General features: G+C 56.0%; 1 protein-coding gene across 10 annotated transcripts in view; it reads left to right on the top strand.

The window, feature by feature from the left end:
* The window catches only part of LOC102942935 (RAP1 GTPase activating protein), a 183963-nt gene that overhangs the window by 90764 nt on the left and 69590 nt on the right, over nt 1–23609 (top strand). For 7 of the 10 annotated variants that reach the window (XM_037881354.2, XM_037881351.2, XM_037881348.2 and 4 more), the window contains exon 3: nt 7482–7560. The exons of 1 other annotated variant lie outside the window; for it this stretch is intronic. Coding sequence is in view for 5 of the 9 variants with exons in the window: in XM_037881351.2 (XP_037737279.1) it covers nt 7482–7560 (79 nt within the window). In the remaining 4 variants the exon portion in view is untranslated. Of the gene's footprint in view, nt 1–622; nt 648–7481; nt 7561–23609 lie in introns of all 10 variants that reach the window. 2 more of the 10 variants (XM_037881353.2, XM_037881355.2) reach the window with 1 other exon arrangement.

Genomic DNA, 23609 nt, shown 5'->3' with positions numbered 1-23609 from the left:
AGGATCCCAGACCCCCCGCCCCCGTCCTTCGCGGTGGGACTGGCATTGCACTCAGGCCAGAACCCAACAGCGGAGCGGAGGGGGTTGGACTGTTCCGTTTTTATAACGGCGGTGTGGTGTTTGCAGGCTCTGCTCACGGGGCTGTGTTGTGACTTTGCTTTGCATTACTTGGTGGCTTAGTGCAGGTCTGAGTTGCACAGTTGTACTGACCGGTGTTGCTGTTCTGTTGCTGAGTTGTGCTGGTTTTTGCCACGGTGCTGTGTTTCAGTGTTGCGATGCAGTGCTGTACTGGTGTTCTGTGCTGTGCTGTGCTGGATGGGGTTGTGTTGTGCTGTGTGCTGGTGTTGTGGTTCTCTGTTAGATTGGGGTTTTGTTGTGTTATGGTTCTGGGGGTTGTGTTGGATGGGGTTGTGTTGTGGTTCTGTCCTCTGGCTCTGGGTGGGGTTGTGGGGTGGTTCTGTGTTAGATGGGTTATGTTATGCTGTGTTGTGGCTCTGCTCTGTTGTGTTGCTGGCTGGGGTTGTGTTGTGCTGTGTTGTGGTGTTGTGGCTCTGTGCTGGGTGGGGTTGTGTTGCTGTGATGTTGTGCTGTAATAATTCAGACTGTCTCCTCCCCTTGGCAGGCCCAGTCCGATGGAGAATTGCTTTGTAAGTGCATTTTCCTACCCGTTTGCTCTGTGCATTTTCCTACTTGTTTGCTCCGGAGCTTTACTTGTGTCTGGGAGCCCATCTGTGTGCCCAGCAGCCAGAGAGCTCCCTGGTCAGGCAGGCAGGCAGAGAGAGCTCCCCAGGTGAACGGGTAGCTGGGCAGAGGGCCCCCTGGGCAGGGCAGGCAGGTGGGCAGAGCGCTCCCCGGCGGGGCGGGCAGGTGGGCAGAGAGCTCCCCAGTTGGGCGGGCAGGTGGGCAGAGCGCCCCCTGGGCAGGTGGGCAGGTGGGCAGAGAGCTCCCTGGGTGGGCAGGTGGGCAGAGCGCTCCCCGGTCAGGTGGGCAGGCAGGCAGAGAGCTCCCCGGTCAGGTGGGCAGGTGGACAGAGAGCTCCCCGGGCAGGTGGGCAGGTGGGCAGAGAGCTCCCTGGGCGGGCAGGTGGGCAGGTGGGCAGAGCACTCCCCGGTCAGGAGGGCAGGCAGGCAGAGAGCTCCCTGGGCAGATAGGCAGGTGGGCAGAGCGCTCCCTGGGAGGGCAGGCAGGCAGAGAGCTCCCCGGGCAGGTGGGCAGGTGGGCAGAGAGCTCCCTGGGCGGGCAGGTGGGCAGGTGGGCAGAGCACTCCCCGGTCAGGCAGGCAGGCGGGCAGAGAGCTCCCCGGGCAGGTAGGCAGGTGGGCAGAGCGCTCCCTGGGCGGGCAGGCAGGCAGAGAGCTCCCTGGGCAGGCGGGCAGGTGAGCAGAGAGCTCCCCGGGCAGGCGGGCAGAGAGCTCCCTGGGCAGGCGGGCAGGCAGGCAGAGAGCTCCCTGGGCGGGCGGGCAGGTGGGCAGAGAGCTCCCCGGGCAGGCGGGCACGTGGGCAGAGAGCTCCCTGGGCGGGCGGGCGGACGGACGGGCGAGCGGGCAGGTGGGCAGAGAGCTCCCCAGGCAGGTGAGCAGGTGAGCAGAGAGCTCCCCGGGCAGGTGGGCAGAGAGCTCCCTGGGCAGGTGGGCAGGTGGGCAGAGAGCTCCCCAGGCAGGTGAGCAGGTGAGCAGAGAGCTCCCCGGGCAGGTGGGCAGAGAGCTCCCTGGGCAGGTGGGCAGGTGGGCAGAGAGCTCCCCAGGCAGGTGGGCAGGTGGGCAGAGAGCTCCCCGGGCAGGTGGGCAGAGAGCTCCCCGGGCAGGTGGGCAGAGAGCTCTCCGGTCAGGCGGGCAGGCAGGCAGAGAGCTCCCCGGGCAGGTGGGCAGGCAGGCAGAGAGCTCCCTGGGCAGGCGGGAGGAGCACTCCCTGGATGAGCAGCAGGGAGCCAAACACTGCAGACCTTAGCTACTGCATCAGCAAAACGTTCCCTGTTCGAGCAGTGAGACACTCCTGGCTGCCTGGGGAGTGCAGCTGCAGGGCAGGTCGTGTCCCTGATCGGCCCAGGGAAGCCATGTGCGGGAGGAGAAAGGCACAGTGTGACCCAGATGCATCTGAATGTATCAGAAACAGCGCTCCCTCTGCATGCCCCTCCCTCCCTCCCTCCTTGCCTGGGAACTGCAGCAGCCAGGGCACCTGCTGGCATCAGTCCCCACCGTGGGTTCTGCACTCCAGGGTCAGAGTCAAAGGCCCCCCAGGGCCTCCAGTTCCCACTGGGGGTCTGGGGGCCTGACTGCCAGGATGGATGTGAGGGGAAATGGGCTTGAGATCTCTATGTCCACATGGTGCAAAACCACATGTGCTGGATTGCTGTTTGGGACAGGTCCAGCACTGGACTAGTGGGGGCTGCAGGTCGGGAGTGAGAGGCATCGAAGAGCTGAGCTGAGTTGTGGGAAGCTTGCCCATTTCCTGCCTTGCTGGGCCAGCTCAAGCCTAGCCTAGGAATCATAGAATATCAGGGTTGGAAGGGACCTCAGGAGGTCATCTAGTCCAACCCGCTGCTCAAAGGAGGACCAATCCCTAATTTTTGCCCCAGATCCCTAAATGGCGCCCTCAAGGTTTGAACTCACAATCCTTGGGTTTAGCAGGCCAATGCTCAAACCACTGAGCTATCCCCCACCTCCTTTATGTGGTTAGGCGCAGATTGCAAATCCCTCATGTCTGGTCAGGCAGGCAAGCGTGGCAGCCGTTGGGACTATACTGGGCACCTCTGACTGAGCAGCTCCCCTGAGGGCATCGTCCCGCCATGGATAAACCCTCCTCTTCCTCCTAGCAGGGAGCAGGGACCTGCGGTGTGTCTGGGTTTGGCTGTGGGTGCCGAGCTCGCACCACATTGGTCCTTTGGCAGAGAGTGATATGGGGCACGCCCCCAGGGGTGTTCTGGGGACCCCCCACATATTCTGGGGAAACCTCTAATATGTGGGGGCCTTGCCAGCTCATTCTGATGCCCCCCACTTCTCCCGGGCCTGGCAGCCTCATTCCCAGCAGTGCCTGCCGGGTGCCATGGAGATAAGTGTGGGTACGAGGGACACAAACCAACCCCCTGCCACAGCTCTGGTTCCTTCCAGGGTTTGAAGGGGCTCAGTGGCCTCAGAACAGCTAGATTCTAGCCTTGCCATTGTCACTGTGGGCCCCTTCAATGCCTCTGTTTCCCCACCTGTAGTATGGGGTGCTGAGAGCAGAGAGCTGCCCCACGAAGCTAGTTGATGTTTCCAAAGGGCATTGAAGCTGAGCTGGTGCCTTGTGGGCCACGATACCCACTAGTGCCAGGCTGGAGAAGCTGATTGAACCCAGGGCTGGATCCCCAGATGCCGATGTCAGTCCCACACCTCCAGATTGATCCTGCTCCCAGACAGATGCTGGCCAGTGATTTACTGTGTGGCTGCCTCCTGCTTGGATCTAGGCAGACTTGGTGCCACAGATTGCTGCAGCGACAGCCAGCCCCCGAGGGAGCATCCCCCAAACTTGCCCTACAGAAGGGTGGTGCCTAGGTCTCCCTCTGACAGCCCTGGGGGAGGCTTTCTTAGATCACAGAGCGCAGCTGGTGTGCTGAGCCCTGGGGAGAGGTACCTGGTGTGCCATGGCTCTGGGCTCTGCGAGGGGTTTAGGAGGGGCTTGCCCAGCTGTGCCGTAGCTCTGGGCCTTGGGGGAGGGGTGCCCAGTGTGCTGTGGCTCTGGGCCTTGCAAGTAGGGTTGCCAGTTGTGGTTGGATGTATTCCTGGTGGTTTCATCACATGGCATATTCTTTAATTAAAGATTTATCTTTAATTCCTGGAGACTCCAGGGCAATCCTGGAGAATTGGCAACCCTACCTATGAGGGGGGTGCCTGGTGTGCCGTGTGTGACAAGTCCCCCCCGCCCCCGGGATGCCACCTGGAACTGGGGTACTACTGGGCCCGCTGGCCCACCAGCCTGGGCTCCCTTTGCACTCTACTGGTGTGACAAGTTGCAAAGTCCTCCAAGCTTGCACTTTCACCATCATTCACACAGGTAGGGACACACCCAGCTGCAGTCACACGCAGGCTCTCTAGCCACGAACCTCCCAGCTTGAGACCCCAGAGCAGTACGTCCTGCCCTGGTCAAATCTGGCCGTATGTGGGTTATAATATCCAGTCCGCCTCTCACTCAGTGTGAAGAGGACCATGCACACTTGCGGAAATCAAGCTGAGATTTTCCCCAGACACCTTAGTCAAACACGCACTGGTTTGGATTAAAACATGAAATAAGTTTATTATATACAAAAGATAGACTTTCAGTGATTATAAGTGATAGCAAACAGATCAAAGCAGATTACCTAGTAAATAAACAAAACCACAAACTGAGCTTAACACACTAGACAGGTGGGAGATGTATTAGCAAATTCTCACCCTGAGTGATAAACAGGCTGGCAGATTCTTAAGGCACAAGCGGCCTTGGCTTTGCAGCTTGGGTTTCCCAGGTTTTCATACACAGGCTAGAAATCTGTTAGCCTGAGACCATCACTTCCTCCCGTTCAGTCTTTGTTCCTCAGGTGTTTCCAGGTGAGGTGTTGTAGGGAGAGTGAGGTCCCCCCAGGATGTCATTGTCCCCCTTTTATATCTTCTTCCAACTTGCTGGAAAGCACCTTTGCTGTGACCTGCGTCAAACAGTTCCCATTGGGCAGTGCTGTCTCTGAGAGGTTTCTATTGTCCACAGTTCCTGGGGTAACCCTGGTGCTTGTGCATTTCCTCCATGAGCCGTTCACACTGTTTGGCTTTTTACTGTTGTACCCGCAAGGCGGCTTGTGGGTGCGTTCAACGTCACACCACGTTTCAGTGACACATACGTAGCCCAGCTTCATAATGTCACACACGACGGTAGCACGTGCAATCCAACGAGATATGCCTGTCTAGCAGAGCAAGACTTTTAGAATGGCACCTCACAAGGAGCACTTTGTACAAAACACATCCTAATTACATGACAGTGGTGAATATTGGGGTGCCAGGGTGTCACACCGCACACACTGCAAGGGATGTGGGGGGTGCCTGGTGTGCTCTGGGTCTAGGCCCTGCGAGGGTTGGGGGAGGGGAGTGCCATGACTCTGAGCCCTCGGGGGACTCCCAGCATGCCGTGGGTCTGGGCCCTGGGGGAGGGGCACCCAGCGTGCCGTGGGTCTGGGCCCTGGGGGAGGGGCACCCAGCATGCCGTGGGTCTGGGCCCTGGGGGAGGGGCACCCAGCGTGCTGTGGATCTGGGCCCTGGGGAGGTTGGCAGGGCAGTGGGTGCCCAGGAGTCCCTGCTGGCGCTGCACACTGGGGGCCCTGTCGAGGATCTTGGTGACTCTCCTGGCCGGGGCCAATCCTGTGAGTCACTCCCCAGCCTTGGCGCGCGCCCATGGAGCCAGCCACAGGTGCTTGGTCTGCTCAGACTCAGCCCTGCGGGCAGGGCCCGGCTTGCTGTGTCTGTGCGGGGTCATGCAGGGGCACTGATTGCAGCTGGGCTTTCCAGGCGCTGCTGTAACCGGTGTGAAAACATGTGTGGTGTCAATCCAGCGTGACTCCCTGACCCCAGGGTGGGGTTGGCTGGCACACGTGGGCTCAGAGCCCAGCCCATGCTGTGAGACAGACCCTAGTGCAGAGGTGGGCAAACTACGGCCCGTGGGCCACATCTGGCCCGTGGGACCCTCCTGCCCGGCCCCTGAGCCCCTGGCCTGGGAGGCTGTCCCCCGGCCCCTCCCCCGCTGTCCCCCTCCCCCGCAGCCTCAGCTCACTGCCCTGCTGGCGCGATGCTCCAGGTGGGGGGGCTGCGAGCTCCCGGGGCAGTGCAGCTGCAGAGCCCGGCCTGACCAGGGCTCTGTGCTGCGTGGTGACGGGGCAGGAGAAGGGCGGGTTGGCTAGAGGGCAGGGGAGTTTGAGGGGGTGGGGGGGTGGATAGGGGTCAGGGCGGTCAGAGGGTGGGGAACAGGGGGGTTGAATGGGGGCGGGGTCCCGAGGGTGGTCAGGGAGCGGGGGGTAGATGGGGCAGGGGTCCTGGGGGGGGCAGTCAGGAAGGAGAGGAGGGGTTGGATGGGGCGGTGGGGGGCAGTTAGGGGCAGGGGCAGTCAGGGGACAGGGAGAAGAGATGGTTGGATGGGACAGGGGTCCTGGGGGGGGAGGCGCGTCAGGGAGGCGAGAAGCAGGGTGGGGTCGGATAGGGGGTGGGGGCTGGGCCACGCCTGGCTGTTTGGGGACTCAGTCCGGAGCCTCCCCTAACCGGACCTCCATACAATTTCTGAAACCCGATGCGCCCTCAGGCCAAAAAGTTTGCCTGCCCCTGCCCTAGTGGGAGGAGGGGGGTGACAGAGTGTGGCCCCTGCGTTCAGGGAGCAGGAGTGCAAGGCTCACTGGCGCAGGGTCTACATGGCAATTAGAAGGATTTCACTGGATGCAGAGCATGGTAGCCCTGCCCCTGTCATTACTGGTGAGCCCGTCCAGCGGTGCCAGCATTAATATTTGCTGGAGGAAGGCAAACTCAGCTGGCCTGCCCATCAGTGGGTCTGAGCAGCCAGGGCTCCCTGCACTGGGATCTGTGGCTCCTGCATGCTGAGAACCAGGCCATGTGGATTCTTTGCCGTGGGGCAGCGAAAATGCACCCCAGAGCTTGGCGCTGCCCTGTTGGGTGCCTCCAGTGAGAGCACCGGTGCCCAGACCAGATGCTCCATGCGGGAGCAGACAATGATGCATGCTGCGATCTGTGGCTCGGTGTGCTGCCTGAGAGCCGGGGAGCTGTAATCTGCTTCCCCTCAGGCCATCCAGCAGGCAGCTTTCTCAGGCTAGGGGCTGAGCTGTCGCCCTCGTTTTCAGCTGGGCAGAGTTCCCAGTTCAATTCCTCAAAGTTGCAGTGGCATGAAGGGGCCACCTGCTGCAGCTCCACACCTGTGCCGGTGTGAGCCCCTCGTCACTAGTACCAGCTGCCTGGGTAATAACCCAGTCTCCTTCGCAGCGAGGCAACTGCTGTTGCTCCTCCTGCGGGTGGCAATTCAGTAGCTCTCTGCGTGGCCCTGGCCAGGTGTGATGGAAGGGGGAACGCAGGTTGCAGTCCACTAGCCAGACGCAAGGTACCAGGTGCAGGAGTTGGAGCATCTGTTGCAGTCCTTGGAGCAGCTGCTCTCTCCACTGGCTGCTTCGGTAGCGTGTTTGTAACTTGTCCGGTCCAGCTTGCTGCTGCTGCACTTTCCTGGGGATCTTCATGAAATGCAAGTGACCTGAAGCCAGCTCCTGGTGGGCCCCTCCAGCGCCGCGTCTCTCCTGGACGCGTTACCAGGCTGCGTCTCCTCTCTGATGTGGCAGCTGAGCGGCACCTGGTGGCTCCCCAGGACGACCCTTTCCTCGACTTCTTTGGGATCCCCACTGCTGGCCTCTCTCCTCCCGGCCCCTCCGGCCCCAGCCCAGCTGGAGAGGTCACAGCCATGGGGCCTGCTGTAATATGCGGGTTTCTTCTCTTTCAGGAAGAACCATGAGCCAAGCCGGTGTGTCTCACACACCGTAGAGCTGCCCTGGGTGGGCTCTGCTCCCCCACACCCCAAGGTAAGAGTCCTCTCCGTACCCCCCCACGTCACGGCAGCTTTCCGAGTCCCCTGGGACACCCAGGTGTGTGTCCCTGCAGCAGTGACCAAGCCGGGGGCCGTGGCTGCAGACAGGCCCTGGGGGGGGGAGACACCCCAGCTGCAGGCTCTGCAGGGGGAGCACTTGCCATGGTAGGCAGTGGGATATAGTGGCCTAAGCAGGAGGCCTGGAGTCAGGACTCTGAGGTTGCACTCCCAGCCCTGCGTCTGACTTATGCGAGCTTGGGCAAGTCCCTGCCCGCTCTGTGCCTCAGTTTCTATTTGTTGGAGGGTCTCGATACTGAGCTGCTGCCTGGGGCCTTTGATTAGTGGATGTGTGTACCACGTGTGAAGGTGTCATGGGTAGGTGTCTGCAGCCTGGGCAGTCTGAGGTGGGTAGCTGCCAGCTCCCCACTGCACTGGCACAACAGAGCCAAGCTCCCTCTACCTGGGGTCGCTCTACTCCAGGACTTGTGCCAGCTCCTGCAGGTGGTGCTGGGGCTGGGCTCAAGCTGGGCAGGAAGGAAAGGTTGTGTGTTTGCAGGCTTGCATTCTAGTGTCCTGCTGGGGATTTTGTCCCAAAGACACTTCCCCCACATGGGATAGGTGTCACAGAGGTTGGGGGACTCAGGACCCTGCAACCCCACTTCCTGCGATTCACCGTGACTCTCAGCCACCCAGTAGAATAGAAGGTTTATTAGAAACGACAGGAACATAATCCAGACCAGAGGTTAGGCATAAACAGGACCCCTTAGTCAGGTCCTTCTGGGGGGGGGCTCCCTCCTCTTCCCCAGCCCACTCCAAAAATGAAACCCCCTCCAGCTGACTCCCCCAGCCTCCCCCCAGCTCCTCCTCCAGCCTTTGTCCAGTTTCCCCGGCAGAAGGTGTCACCTGGACCCAACCCCCCTCCCGGCTCAGGTGACAGCCAGTGAAGCCATCTCCTGCTATCTCATCACCGATCAGACAGTCCCAGTAAACTCCCCTGCCACATTCCCAGGTCAAACTGCCTCACTCAGTCCCTGCTGCCTCACAGTAGATGAATGCCCCCAAAACACAGTGGGCCAGATTCAGGTCTGGGGTAACCCTGTTAGGGTCAGCAGAGCGACAGGAGGGGGATCTGGCCCGGCTTCTTCCTTCTGAAGAGTGCGCTGGTGGGGTGGCTGGGATGCGGGGACTGGCGTTTGGCTGTAGGTTGTTAATGGGTGCTCTGCAGCTTTGTTATTATAGGGTCATTGGAGAATGTTAGAGCTATACCTTCCGGTTTGTTATTGTAGGGTTGCCCACAATGCATCCTGCCTTGTTATTTTAGGGTCTCTTGTGAATGATGGGCTAGGCGTTCCGGTTTGTTGTTGTAGGGTCTTTTGTGGACGCTGGGGCTGTGCACGCTGGTTTGTGATTGTGAAGACTCGGGGTGCACCCTCACATGTGCTGCTGTGTCCTGGCGCCACTCCGCTGTGCCAGTACGCGGGGTGGCTCGGGGATGCCAGATTAATTCAGGAGTCGTTGGTTTCCCATGGGGCTGAACCTCACTCCAGACCTCCTGCCCAGCCTGGAGCCCCAGAGTGCCTCGTACTCGTGTCAGACTGACACTGCTGGCCAGCAGGGCTCCATGTGTAGTTGAGTCCAGGTCCCTGAGCTGATCTTGAATCCAGCATTGCCTAAGGCTCCCTCCCCTCTCCCCCCACAGCCTCCCCACGCCACTCCCTGGCTCCCTTTCTTCAGGCCCCTCCTTCCCTCTTCATGCCCAGGCCCTCCCCCATTTGCCCCAGCTGATCCTCCCCTCAGTATTTGAAAGGGAAATGAGTGCAGGGCAGAGGTGGGAGCCTGCAGCTCTGCCTGGTGCTGGGGCCTGCCTAGAGGGCAGAGGGTTCTGGCCCCTGCCAGCCAGCCCTGGACCTGCCCTGTCCCTGCTTCACCAGCCTGGCTCATAGAGTGGGTGCCAGGGCAGGGGGTGAGGATGAGCATCAGAGATGGCACACACCCATCACCAAGCCCAGCTCCTGACAGGGCAGGGTCCCTCCCTTTGGTGCCATGTCCTCAGAGACCCAGGGTGACTGCAGGAGAGCTGTGGACAAGGGCACTGGTCCCTCCTTGTTGGCTGAAATGATGTATCAGAGGACGTGACCCAGAAGCCCATTGCCCTTTTCCCTGCCACGTCATGTTCTAAGCCCCACTCTGCTTTGCTGTCCTCTCACACCCCAAGGTGTCGCCCACCGTGGGCAGGGTCAGTGCCCCTGCCAACCCCAAATGGCAGCCTGCATCTGCCACACCCAGGGTTCTGATCTCTCTGACTCCTTTTGGGTTAATTGTGGAGTGAAGTTTAGGGAGACCAGAGTAGCCAGAGTTCTGAGGAAATCCACAGCTGCTCCTGAAGGATCCAGGCCCAGCCAGTCCTCAGACTGGATACCCTCTGTAAGCCCTGCAGCCACTCGGGTTGGTTTTCTTTACTGGCAGGTTTTCATCTGTACACCCTCAGGATGCTAATTGCTCCTGGGTCTGTTTCTCCCCTGGGGCCAGACTCAAAGGGCCTTGAAGCAAATAGAAAAACTCCTATTGACTGTTTAGTGATTGTTTTTTTTCTCCTAATCTTTCTTTGACTCAGGACTATAGTTAGTCTTATGCAATGAGAATTGCCGGGATTGCTTTCAGAAGATCAGTATCAGGTTTGCTTCCCTCTTAACCACCTGGGCCCACTTCAGCTCTCGGTGATGTTTCAGATCTTGTTGGCAGAGGTTCACAAGGTCTGTCCTCTCTCTCCCCCTGCACTCCTAGTATGGGTTGTCTGGACTTGCTGATTTGAGGCTGTAGGTTAACGTAACATAAGAGTATGTTTTCCAGAGTTCTGTGTAAGCTCGAAAGCTTGTCTCCCTCACCAATAGAAGACAGTCCATTAAAAGATATTTTCTCACCCATAAGAACAGCCATAGTGGGTCAGACCAATGGTCCATCTAGCCCAGTGTCCTGTCTGCCGACAGTAGCTGGTGCCGGATGCATCATAGAATCATAGAATATCAGGGTTGGAAGGGACCTCAGGAGGTCATCTAGTCCAACCCCCTGCTCAAAGCAGGACCAACCCCAAATAAATCATCCCAGCCAGGGCTTTGTCAACCCTGACCTTAAAAATATCTAAGGAAGGAGATTCTACCACCTCCCTAGGTAACGCATTCCAGTGTTTCACCACCCTCCGAGTGAAAAAGTTTTTCCTAATATCCAACCTAAAACTCCCCCACTGCAACTTGAGACTATTACTCCTTGTTCTGTCATCAGCTACCACTGAGAACAGTCTAGATCCATCCTCTTTGGAACCCCCCTTCAGGTAGTTGAAAGCAGCTATCAAATCCCGCCTCATTCTTCTCTTCCACAGACTAAACAATCCCAGTTCCCTCAGCCTCTCCTCATAACTCATGTGTTCCAGTCCCCTAATCATTTTTGTTGCCCTCCGCTGGACGCTTTCCAATTTTTCCACATCCTTCTTGTAGTGTGGGGCCCAAAACTGGACACAGTACTCCAGATGAGGCCTCACCAATGTCGAATAGAGGGGAACGATCACGTCCCTTGATCTGCTGGCAATGCCACTTCATATACATCCCAAAATGCCATTGGCCTTCTTGGCAACAAGGGCACACTGTTGACTCATATCCAGCTTCTCGTCCACTGTAACCCCTTGGTCCTTTTCCGCAGAACTGCTGCCGAGCCATTCAGTCCCTAGTCTGTAGTGGTGCATGGGGTTCTTCCGTCTGAAATGCAGGACTCTGCACTTGTCCTTGTTGAACCTCATCAGATTTCTTTTGGCCCAATCCTCTAATTTGTCTGGGTCCCTCTGTATCCTATCCCTACCCTCCAGCGTATCTACCTCTCCTCCCAGTTTAGTGTCATCTGCAAACTTGCTGAGGGTGCAATCCACACCATCCTCCAGATCATTTATGAAGATATTGAACAAAACTGGCTCGAGGACCAACCTTTGGGGCACTCCACTTGATACCAGCTGCCAACTAGACATGGAGCCACCGATCATTACCCGTTGAGCCCGACAATCTAGCCAACTTTCTATTCACCTTGTAGTCCATTCATCCAGCCCATACTTCTTTAACTTGCTGGCAAGAATACTGTGGGAGACCGTATCAAAAGCTTTGCTAAAGTCAAGGAACAACACGTCCACCGCTTTCCCCTCATCCACAGAGCCAGTTATCTCATCATAGAAGGCAATTAGTTTAGTCAGGCATGACTTGCCCTTGGTGAATCTATGCTGACTGCTCCTGATCACTTTCCTCTCCTCTAAGTGCTTCAGAACTGATTCCTTGAGGACCTGCTCCATGATTTTTCCAGGAACCGAGGTGAGGCTGACTGGCCTGTAGTTCCCAGTATCCTCCTTCTTCCCTTTTTTAAAGATGGGCACTACATTAGCCTTTTTCCAGTCATCTGGGACTTCCCCCGATCGCCATGAGTTTTCAAAGATAATGGCCAATGGCTCTGCAATCACATCTGCCAACTCCTTTAGCACTCTCGGATGCAGCGCATCTGACCCCATGGACTTGTGCTCGTCCAGCTTTTCTAAATAGTCCCGAACCACTTCAGGTGCGTGTGCATGTCAGGAGCTGTGGGAGGAAGTTGCGCTGTTGGAGAGGCTGAGTAGTACACACCACATCAGGCACAAGGAAGGAGGCCCTGAGGTAAGGGTGAAGTGGAGCTTGAGGAAGTGAGGGCTGCTGTGGGGGAAGTAGTCCAGGGAATTGTACATGTCATGTTTCTAAAAGGTCAGCTACCATAGCTGATACTATTAGGGTCCCTGGGCTGGAGCCCAGAGTAGAGGGTGGGCCCGGGCTCCCCCCCCACCTTTGCCCCCTGATTAATCACTGAGACTGGGAGACAACAGAGACTGTGCAAAGAAGGATAACTTCTGCTCACCTCCCTTGCTGGCTTATGATTAAAATAGCTCAGTAGACTGTGACCCTTGTCTCTAGAGAAAGAAGCGTTACATGGAGGGTCACAGTGAGCCTCTGAGCCTAGCGAAATCCGCCAGGAAACACGGGACCCATGGAGGCAAGGACAGAGCTTTGTCACAACTGGTGTAAGAAGTGGGATTTCGTTCACAGCGTGGCAGAAGAAAGAGGTTTAAAAAAAAAGTGCACTAGGGTTTTGGATTTTTTTTTTTTGGTTTTTGTTTGTTTGCTTTGTACCACAATGGAGGAGGTGGTCAGAGCTCTGGTACAAGCCACGGCAGCCCAGCAGGAGGCCACCCGGGTTCAGGCAATGGCACAACAGGAGGCTATGCGGCTACAGCAGGAAACCAATCAATTATTGAGAGCTAGACGATCTCTTGAGACCCAAGATCATGCCCTCTTGAGAGAGGTGGTGGACCAGCTGAAGATCCTCACCACCCAGGCCCGGGGGTCCAACGGGACGTGAACCCTGAGGGCCACTGGTTGTCTGCCAAAGATGACGTCAGGAGATGACGTAGAGGCATATCGCCTCTCATGCAAAAGGACTGCTCAGCATGAGGCGTGGCCCCAGGAGCAGTGGGCCAGCATTCTCACCCTTTTTTTGTGTGGAGAGGCCCAGAAGGCCTACTTTGACTTGCCTGCCATGGATGCCACTGACTATACCCGTCTGAAGGCAGAGATCCTAGCATGATCAGGGGTAACGGCAGTGATAAGGGCCCAGAGGTTCCATGAGTGGAAATACCAGGAGAACAAACCCCCGAGGTCCCAGCTAGTCGACCTCATACACCTCGCACGGAAGTGGTTACAACCTGAGCTGTGCAGGCCGGAGGAGATTTTGGAGACCCTGGTCATCGACCATTACATGTGGGGACTGCTGCCTGATCTCTGCAAATGGGTAGGCCAGAATGATCCATCCACGTATGATGAGATGATCACACTGGTAGAAAGATGGATGACAGCCAGGGAACTGACCCAACTACCCAAGGAAGGCCCCTTTCGAAGCAAGCACCCGACCCCAACCCTGGAAGGTTGGGCAGCCAAACCCCGGGGAGTCCTAGGTGGAAGAAGGGGGGGGGCCAAAAACCAGCGGAGACCCCAGAAGGAAGGGATTGGCCTGAGTGGGGGGAACCCCGGGACTAAACCCCTAACCCCCAGGATAGGGGAGTGATTAAAAGCAATTATAGATGCTATGCATGTGGGGAGTGGGGACACATAGCAGCATAGTGTCCCAGCACTGAGGAGTCTATGCAATGTAACTTGGGGGATTGGGAGGTCCCATGCTCCTTTATCCACCTCACGGGGGTCGCATTAGCCCCGCATAATTACACCAGGCCAGTGAGGATAAATGGAGCAGAGACTACAGCGCTTGTGGACTCTGGGAGTGCTATCACCCTCATATCGGGTAAGCTGGTAAAAAATATGCGTAGCAGTGAGGTGCATGCATGGGGCTGTGAGCCATTACCCCACCGTCCCAGTGGAGATAGAGGTTCAGGGAAACCCCATTGAGGTGGCCGTGGGCGTAGTTCCTAAACTTCCATATTCTGTAGTCATTGGGAGGGACTATCCCGGGTTTGATAATTTACTCCCCCCGGAGAGACTGGAGGGAGGTGGGGACGCTGAGGACAGCGGCTTGTCACCGGGGGAATGTCAACCCCCAATGTTCGCTGAGATTTCTCAGGATCTGTTCTCAGCCCCCTGAAAGACCCGGAAGACAAAAAAAGAGAGGAAGGCTGCGAAGGCCTTGGGAACCCGGATCCTGACCCAGGGCCAGAAGACCTCCCTCATAGGCAGATGGATGCAAGCAGCCAACAGAGAAACTTCCACCACAGAAGGTGAGCCAGAAGCTGCCCCCAGCCATGATGGCGGTGAGCCGTTGGAAGAAGCAGAAGCCGGCCCCTGGGAGCTTGGGCAGGTTAGTCCCGGGAGAGAGACTTTTGGGCGGGACCAGGCGGAGGACCCCAGATATGATAACGCCAGGAAAGAGGTGGCCGAGATCGATGGGATACCCATGGATGGGAAGGTCTCGGACCTTACTTTATAGTGAAGAAAGATCTCCTGTACCACGTGGTGCAAATGCAGGAGCAAGAGATACAACAACTTCTGGTGCCACAAAAACATCAAAAAGCCATATTGAGTCTCGCCCACAGTCACCTGTTTGGAGGACACCTAGGGGTAGAGAAAACCCAGGCACGGATCCTGCGGAGGTTCTTCTGGCCAGGAGTACATGAAGATGTCCAGCGATACTGCACCCCTTGTCCGGAGTGTCAGTTACATAGCCCTCGCCCACACTTGCGGGCTCCTTTGATACCTTTTCCAATAATAGAGATTCCTTTCGAATGGATAGCCATGGATCTGGTAGGGCCCCTAGAGAAGACAGCTCGGGGCCACCAACATGTGCTTGTTGTACTGGACTATGCAACCCGGTACCCGGAAGCTGTTCTTCTGCACAACACAGCTTCCAAGACAATAGCTAAGGAGCTAGTACAGATCTTTGCCCAGGTTGGGCTACCCAAGGAGATATTGACTGATCAAGGGACACCTTTCATGTCCAAGTTGATGAAAGATCTCTGTTCATTGCTCCATGTACAAGCCCTACGGACCTCTGTATACCACCCACAAACAGATGGCCTTGTGGAAAGGTTCAATAGGACCCTCAAGGCCATGATCAGGAAAGTGGTGAGCCGGGATGGGAAAGATTGGGATACCTTATTGCCTTACCTCATGTTTGCCATCTGGGAGGTTCCGCAAGCCTCCACGGGTTTCTCTCCATTCAAACTACTATATGGACGCCACCCTCAGGGCATATTGGATATAGCCAGAGAAACCTGGGAAGAGGAGCCAAATCTCGGAAGGAACATAGTTGAGCATGTACTGCAGATGAGAGATCGGATAGCCCGAGTTACGCCCATTGTACGGGAGCACTTGGAGAGAGCACAGGAGACCCAACGAACCCATTATAACCACCAAGCGAAGCTTCGACGGTTCCAACCAGGGGATCGGGTGATGGTACTGGTGCCCACAGCAGAAAGTAAACTGTTGGCCCAGTGGCAGGGACCCTACGAAATAATCGAAGCCGTGGGAGAGGTGAACTATAAGGTGCGGCAGCCAGGCCACTGGAAATCGGAGCAAATTTACCACATCAATTGTCTAAAACCTTGGCACGATCGAGAGGCATGCTTAGTCATGCAGGAGACCCTTCCCCAGGAGAATAACTTACACGAGCAAGTGAGGATATCATCCGACTTGACACCGATCCAAAAGATCGAGGCAGCCGACATGATTAATCGCAACAGAGATGTGTTCTCTACAAAACCAGGGCGGATGACTGAGACCTATCACCATATCCGCATGATCCCCGGAGCCAAGGTAACACTGAGACCCTACCAAATCCCAGCAGCCAAAACAGAAGAAATCAAGGCCAAAGTAAAGAAAATGTTAGAATTAGGGGTTATTGAAGAATCTTACAGTCAGTGGTCTAGTCCAATTGTTCTAGTGCCTAAACCTGATGGTACCATGAGATTCTGTAATGACTTTCACCGACTGAATGAAATATCCCAGTTTGATGCATACCCCATACCACGCATCGACGAACTGGTTGACCAACTGGGTAATGCCCGATTCTTCACTACACTGGATCTGACAAAAGGGTACTGGCAGATTCCTCTGACCAAAGAAGCTAAAGAAAAGACAGCATTCTCCACCCCGGATGGGCTATTCCAGTACACCGTCCTCCCTTTTGGGCTACATGGGGCTCCAGCCACATTCCAGCGCCTCATGGATAAGCTGCTGCGCCCCCATACTAGTTATGCAGCTGCATACCTAGATGATGTCATCATCCATACGCCAGACTGGGGAACCCACTTGGAGAAAGTTGAGGCAGTACTGCGCACCTTAAGGCGGGCTGGCCTCACTGCTAATCCCGCTAAATGCGCCATAGGGCTAGCAGAGGCTAAGTACCTGGGATATATTGTGGGAAGGGGCATAGTGAAGCCCCAAATGAATAAGCTAGAGGCAATTCAAAACTGGCCCCAGCCGACCCGAAAGAAGCAGGCCCATGCGTTCCTAGGCGTGGTAGGCTACTACCGACAGTTTATTCCCCACTTTGCCACGAGGGCAAGTCCCCTAACGGACCTGGTGAAGGCCCGAGGTCCAGGCATGGTAAAGTGGACCGACGCAGCAGATGGGGCATTTACAGACCTTCGGACGGCCCTCTGTAATGACCCCGTACTCATAGCCCCGGACTTTAACAGGGAATTTATTTTACAAACAGACGCTTCCGAGGTGGGGTTGGGAGCAGTTCTGTCGCAAATGGTGGGAGAAGAGGAACACCCGATCCTCTACCAAAGCAGAAAGCTTCTCCCAAGAGAACAGAAATACGCAGTAGTCGAGAGAGAATGCCTTGCTGTCAAATGGGCTACGGAGACACTGCGTTATTACCTCGTAGGCCGGCGATTTACTCTTGTGACGGACCATGCATCCCTCCAGTGGATGCAGCGGAATAAGGAAAAGAATGCAAGGGTCACCAGGTGGTTCTTATCCCTCCAACCATTCCAGTTCCGCATACAGCACAGGGCTGGATGCCACCATGGCAACGCTGATGGTCTGTCACGAGCATACTGCCTGGCGTCCCAAGTTGCCTAGCTCTATGGTGTTGAGCGGGGGGCGGGCGGGGAGGGGAAGGATATGTGACGGGGCAAGGCCAGATGGCTATAGAAAAGTAGTGGGAGATAGATATATTAGCTCCAGGCTAAACAAATCCCTGGTACCAGGTTAAGTGAAATGGAAGCTGCTCCAGGTCAATTAAGACACCTGGGGCCAATTAAGAACTTTCCAGAAGGCAGGGAGAAGGCTAGGTTGATTGGGACCTGAAGCCAATCAGGGGCTGGCTGAAACTAGTTGAAAGCCTCCCAGTTAGTCAGGTGGGTGTGCATGTCAGGAGCTGTGGGAGGAAGTTGTGCTGTTGGAGAGGCAGAGTAGTACACACCACATCAGGCACAAGGAAGGAGGCCCTGAGGTAAGGGTGAAGTGGAGCTTGAGGAAGTGAGGGCTGCTGTGGGGGAAGTAGTCCAGGGAATTGTACATGTCATGTTTCTAAAAGGTCAGCTACCATAGCTGATACTATTAGGGTCCCTGGGCTGGAGCCCGGAGTAGAGGTTGGGCCCGGGCTCCCCCCGACCTTTGCCCCCTGATTAATCACTAAGACTGGGAGACAACAGAGACTGTGCAAAGAAGGATAATTTCTCCTCTCCTCCCTCGCTGGCTAATGATGAAAATGGCTCAGTAGACTGTGACCCTTGTCTCTAGAGAAAGAAGGGTTACATGGAGGGTCGCAGTGAGCCTCTGAGGTTAGCGAAATCCGCCAGGAAACGCGGGACCCACAGAGGCAAGGACAGAGCTTTGTCACAGGACCGAATGGCTCGGCAGCGGTTCTGCAGAAAAGGACCTAGGGGTCACAGTGGACGAGAAGCTGGATATGAGTCAACAGTGTGCCCTTGTTGCCAAGAAGGCCAATGGCATTTTGGGGTGTATAAGTAGGGGCATTGCCAGCAGATCGAGAGACGTGATCGTTCCCCTCTATTCGACATTGGTGAGGCCTCATCTGGAGTACTGTGTCCAGTTTTGGGCCCCACACTACAAGAAGGATGGGAAAAATTGGAAAGCGTCCAGCGGAGGGCAACAAAAAGCATTAGGGGACTGGAACACATGAGTTATGAGGAGAGGCTGAGGGAACTGGGATTGTTTAGTCTATGGAAGAGAAGAATGAGGGGGATTTGATAGCTGCTTTCAACTACCTGAAGGGGGGTTCCAAAGAGGATGGATCTAGACTGTTCTCAGTGGTAGCAGATGACAGAATGAGGAGTAATGGTCTCAAGTTGCAGTGGGGGAGTTTTAGGTTGGATATTAGGAAAAACTTTTTCACTCGGAGGGTGGTGAAGCACTGGAATGCGTTACCGAGGGAGGTGGTGGCATCTCCTTCCTTAGAAGTTTTTAAGGTCAGGCTTGAGAAAGCCCTGGCTGGGATGATTTAGTTGGGGTTGGTCCTGCTTTGAGCAGGGGGTTGGACTAGATGACCTCCTGAGGTCCCTTCCAACCCTGATATTCTATGATTCTCTTACTCGTAGCCTCTGAACCACACAGTCCCATAATCCAGGTGAAGGTGGCTGCAGAGGAGTCCGCACTGTGTGCTGCAGGTGGCTCAGCGATGTGACCTCCAGCTGGGCCACATCTGAACTTGGGGCTAGAGGAATGAACTCAGCAGGTGAAAGGAGGTGGGTTAGCGCAAAGGGCACCTGTACCACACACTCACCAGGGAGTTCCAGTACCAGCCTGGGCAGCACTGGGGAACAGGTTCTTTCCACATGCCGGGCATGTTTAACAAGGAAGCTGAGGAGCAGAACGACTCACGAGCAGCAACATTAGACAACAGAGGAACCTGCCAGGAGCAGTCACCAGCCCCAGGGAGAGTGACGGCAGTGCTCGAGTCAGGTCCACTCCGAGATCTGAGCCATGACGTCTGCCTCTCGGTTGCTTGCTGTGTGGCTGGCGGTTTGGTTCAAAACTCCTGGGGTCTGGCTGGTGCAGCTCTGAGATGAGTCTAATCCACAGGCTTCCTCGGAGCAACTCTCTGCTCTGATGAGTGTCTAAATGAGTATCCGATGAGTGTCTGATGGGGTCTAAATTAGCTGTTTCCACTCAAGAAAGAGATCTTGGAATCATTCTGGATAGTTCTCTGAAAACATCCACTCAATGTGCAGCGGCAGCCAAAAAAGCAAACAGAATGTTGTGGGGGGAATCGTGAAGAAGGGGAGAGAGAATAAGACAGAAAATATCATATTGCCTCTGTATAAATCCATGGTACATCCTCATCTTGAATACTGCCTGCAGATGTGGTTGCCCCATCTCAAAAAAGATACATTGGAAAAGGTTCAGAAAAGGACAACAGAAATGATGAGGGGTCTGGAACGGCTTCCATATGAGGAGAGAGTATAAAGACTGGGACTTTTCAGCTTGGAAAAGAGATGGCTAAGGGGGGATGTGATAGAGGCCTATGAAATCATGACTGGTGTAGAGAAAGTAGATAAGGAAGTGTTGTTTACTACTTCTCATAACACAAGAACTAGGGGTCACCAAATGAAATTAATAGGTAGTAGGTTTAAAACAAATAAAAGGAAGTATTTCTTCACACAATGCACAGTCAACCTGTGGAACTCCTTGCCAGAGGAGGTTGTGAAGGCCAAGACCATAACAGGGTTCAAAAAAGAACTAGATAAATTCATGGAGGATAGGTCCATCAATGGCTATTAGCCAGGATGGGCAGGGATGGTGTCCCTAGCCTCTGTTTGCCAGAAGCTGGGAATGAGGGACAGGGGGTGGATCACTTGATGATTACCGGTTCTGTTCATTTCTTCTGGGGCACCTGGCACTGGCCACTGTCAGAAGACAGGATACTGGGCTAGATGGACCTTTGGTCTGACCCAGTGTGGCCATTCTTATGCTCTGCTGATGGCGCTGGATATGAGTGGGCAATTTATTAGCATTTGGCTCACGCTGTGCACCACCATATTTCATTAGGGAAATGGCCCTTTTAAAACACAATGAAACTGTCATGGCCCAGATCCTCCCCAGGGGTGAGACCACAGTGCCTAGGGCTAGAAGGGAACACGTGATCGTCTAGTCCAGGGGAGGGGAACCTACAACCTGCAGGCCGGATCCAGCCCCCTTCTTCATTTCATCTGGCCCACGGCAAGTCTCCGTGCTGTTGGCTAGAAGCCCCGAGCTTCAGCGCCCCAACATGGGGCTGGAGCCGTGAGCGCCAGCTCGCCCTGCTGCGGGAAGAAGCTGGGGTTGCCAGGCCATTAAAAGTCTGGTCGGCTCCACACAGCTCCCGGGAGCGGCTGGCCTGTCCCTGTGGCCCCTAGGTGCAGGGACGATCAGGGAAGGTCCGTGTGCTGCCCCCACCCCCAGCACCAGCTCCGCAGCTCTCATTGGCCGGGAACCATGGCCAATGGGAGCTGCAGGGGTGGCGCCTGTGGGCTCCCTGGCTCCTCCGCCTAGGGGCCAGACATGGAGGCCCCTTCTAGGAGCAGCATGAACCCAGGGCAGGCAGGGAGCCTGCCTTAGCCCCATAGTGCCACTGACTGGGAGCCACCTGAGGTAAGCACCACCCGGCCAGAGCCCACACCCCGAACCCCCTGCCCCAGGTTGGAACCCCCTCCCACACCCTAATTCCCTCCCAGATCCCGTACCCCCACCCACACCCGTGCCCCAGCCCTGAGCCTCTCCCAGAGCCTGAACCTCGTCCTGCACTCCAAACCCGTGCCCCAGCCTGGAGCCCCCTCCTGCACCCTGATCCTCTCATTCCTGGCCCCACTCCGGAGCCTAGGGGAAGCCCTGAGCCTCTGCAACCGCCCCCCGCCCCCCCCGCGGCACAGTGTGTGGCCTGCAACTGATTTCCCTGTGGGTCAGTGGAAAGAATGTTCCCCACCCCGATCTAGTCTGTCCTCTTGTGTGTCACAGGCCCTTAAATTTCACCATCACCTGATACTGAGCCTCATAACTTGGGTTAGACTAAAACCTTTCAGCCCTCAGGAAACTAAACTGCTGTGACCCACTGGCAGAGCCCAGGAGAGAGCAAGAGGTCACCGGTCACAGAATCACAGAATACCAAGGCTGGAAGGGACCTCAGGAGGTCATCTAGTCCCACCCCCCACTCAAAGCAGGACCAATCTCCAACTAAATCATCCCAGCCAGGGCTTTGTCAAGCCGGGCCTTAAAAACTCTAAGGAAGGAGATTCCACCGCCTTCCTTGGTAACGCAATGCTCAAGACTCTAAAAATTGCAGGAAATTAATTAGCTGAGACCTACCCAGCTGGTCCCAGCGGGTGATTTGCACCCCATATTGCAGAGGGAGATGACCTCTCCCCCAGGGTGCTACCAATTTGACCCGGGAGGAAAGTCCTTTATGACCCTGAGACAGTGGAGGGACATGGGTTCTTACCAGCTGAGGATCCAAGCGCGGTGTGTGCTGAGGAAAGGTGCTGGGGTGAAGGCTGGGCACTCACTCTGCAAACTGCCTGGCTGCAGATCAAGAGCCCCCAGGCACTCCCTGCCCCAGCCATTGTGCCTCATGAACAAGCCTACGAACCAAGAGTGGAGGGCTCAGACTCTAGGGTCCATTCAGGTCCTAATTGCTGAGGATGCTTATGAAAATGGGGGCAGCTGAAGGGACGTGGATGCTACCTTTCTAGGAACTGCATTGACACCCCCAGCTCATTTCACCTGGGGTTCATCGGATGGGAATGAGTTTTGGTAACAGTCTACAGCAGAGGTGGGCTAACCATGGCCCGTGGGCCACATCTGGCCTGTGGGACCATCCTGCCTGGCCCCTGAGCTCCTGGCCCAGGAGGCTTGCCCCGTCCCCTCCCCCACTGTTCCCCCTCCCCTGCATCCACACCACCGCGCGGGCAGCAGGGCTGCGAGCTCCTGCCCCGGCAAGCGTGCAGTGGTGGGGGGGTTGGGTAGGGGGTCCCAGGGGGGCAGTCAGGGGACTGGGAGCAGGGGACGGTTAGGGGTGGGGGATCCCAGGGGGCAGTCAGGGGACAGGGAGCAGAGGGCGGTTGGATGGGGCGGAGGTTCTGGGTTGGTCAGGGGTCAGGGAACAGGGGGTTGGATAGATCGGGGCAGTCCCAGGGGGACAGGGAGCAGAGGGGCTAGATAGGGGGTGGGGTCCTGGGGAGCAGTTTGGGGTGGGGGGTCCCAGGAGGGGGCAGTCAGGGGACAAGGAGCGGGGGTTCTGAGGGGGGCAGTCAGGGGGCGGGAAGTGGGAGAGGGCAAATAGGGGGTGGGGGGCCAAGCTGTCTGGGTGGCACAGCCTTCCCTACCTGGCCCTCCATACAGTTTCGCACCTTGATGTGGCCCTCAGGCCAAAAAGTTTGCCCACCCCTGGTCCACAGTACCCAGTGGAACACATTCATGGCTACAGATAAGAAATGATGATGCTATAAGTCACGAATGCTTCTAGGGAGCCAGGTTTAGAACCTTGGACCTACAGCTCCAAAAATGAGGCAGCTGACACTTGAACTAAAGGAGTCTGGCTATAATAGAGCCATCATTAGTAGATCCATTATCCTTGCAGTGTGGGCTGACCAACCAATACATCACTAGGAGCGTGGTGAAGCACTGGAATGCGTTACCTAGGGAGGTGGTGGAATCTCCTTCCTTGAGGTTTGTAAGGTCAGGCTTGACAAAGCCCTGGCTGGGATGATTTAGTTGGTGTTAGTCCTGCTTTGAGCAGGGGGTGGGACTAGATGACCTCCTGAGGTCCCTTCCAACCCTGATATTCTCTGATTCTATGATTACACACAAAGGCCTGGTCTACACTACAGGGTTAGGTCGAATTTAGCTGCGTTAGGTCAGTTTAAAAATGACTGTGTCCACACAACCAACTCCGTTCCGTCGACCTAAAGGGCTCTTAAAATCGACTTCTGTACTCCTCCCTGATGAGGGGAGTAGCGCTAAAATTGACCTTGCTGGGTCAAATTTGGGGTAGTGTGGACGCAAATTGATGGTATTGGCCTCCAGGAGCGATCCCAGAGTGCTCCATTGTGACAGCTCTGGACAGCACTTTGAACTCTGATGCACTAGCCAGGTACACAGGAAAAGCCCCGGGAACTTTTGAATTTCATTTCCTGTTTGGTCAGTGTGACGAACTCAGCAGCACTCAGCAGCACAGGTGACCATGTAGTGCCTCCAGAATCGTAGAGCATAGACTGTTTCTACACTCCCCCTGTCATCTCTGTCCCTGAGGTTATCCCAGATTAGAAGGCAAAAAAAAATGCACTCGCGATGACATGTTTTCTGAGCTCATGCAGTCCTCCCCCACTGATAGGGCACAGCTTAATGCATGGAGGCATTCAATGGCAGAGGCCAGGAAAGAATTAAGTGAGCACGAAGAGTGGAGGCAGGATGCGATGCTGAGGCAAATGTGGGAGCAAACGGACATGATGAAGCATCTGTTGGAGCTGCAGGAAAGCCAACATGAGCATAGACTCCCGCTGCATCCACTGTATAACCGCCTCCGCTCCTCCCCATT

The sequence above is a fragment of the Chelonia mydas genome, chromosome 18, assembly GCF_015237465.2.
Source record: "Chelonia mydas isolate rCheMyd1 chromosome 18, rCheMyd1.pri.v2, whole genome shotgun sequence".
Lineage (NCBI taxonomy): Eukaryota > Metazoa > Chordata > Testudines > Cheloniidae > Chelonia > Chelonia mydas.
The sequence above is the reverse complement of the archived record's forward strand: the minus strand, read 5'-3'. Positions and strand labels throughout refer to the sequence as shown.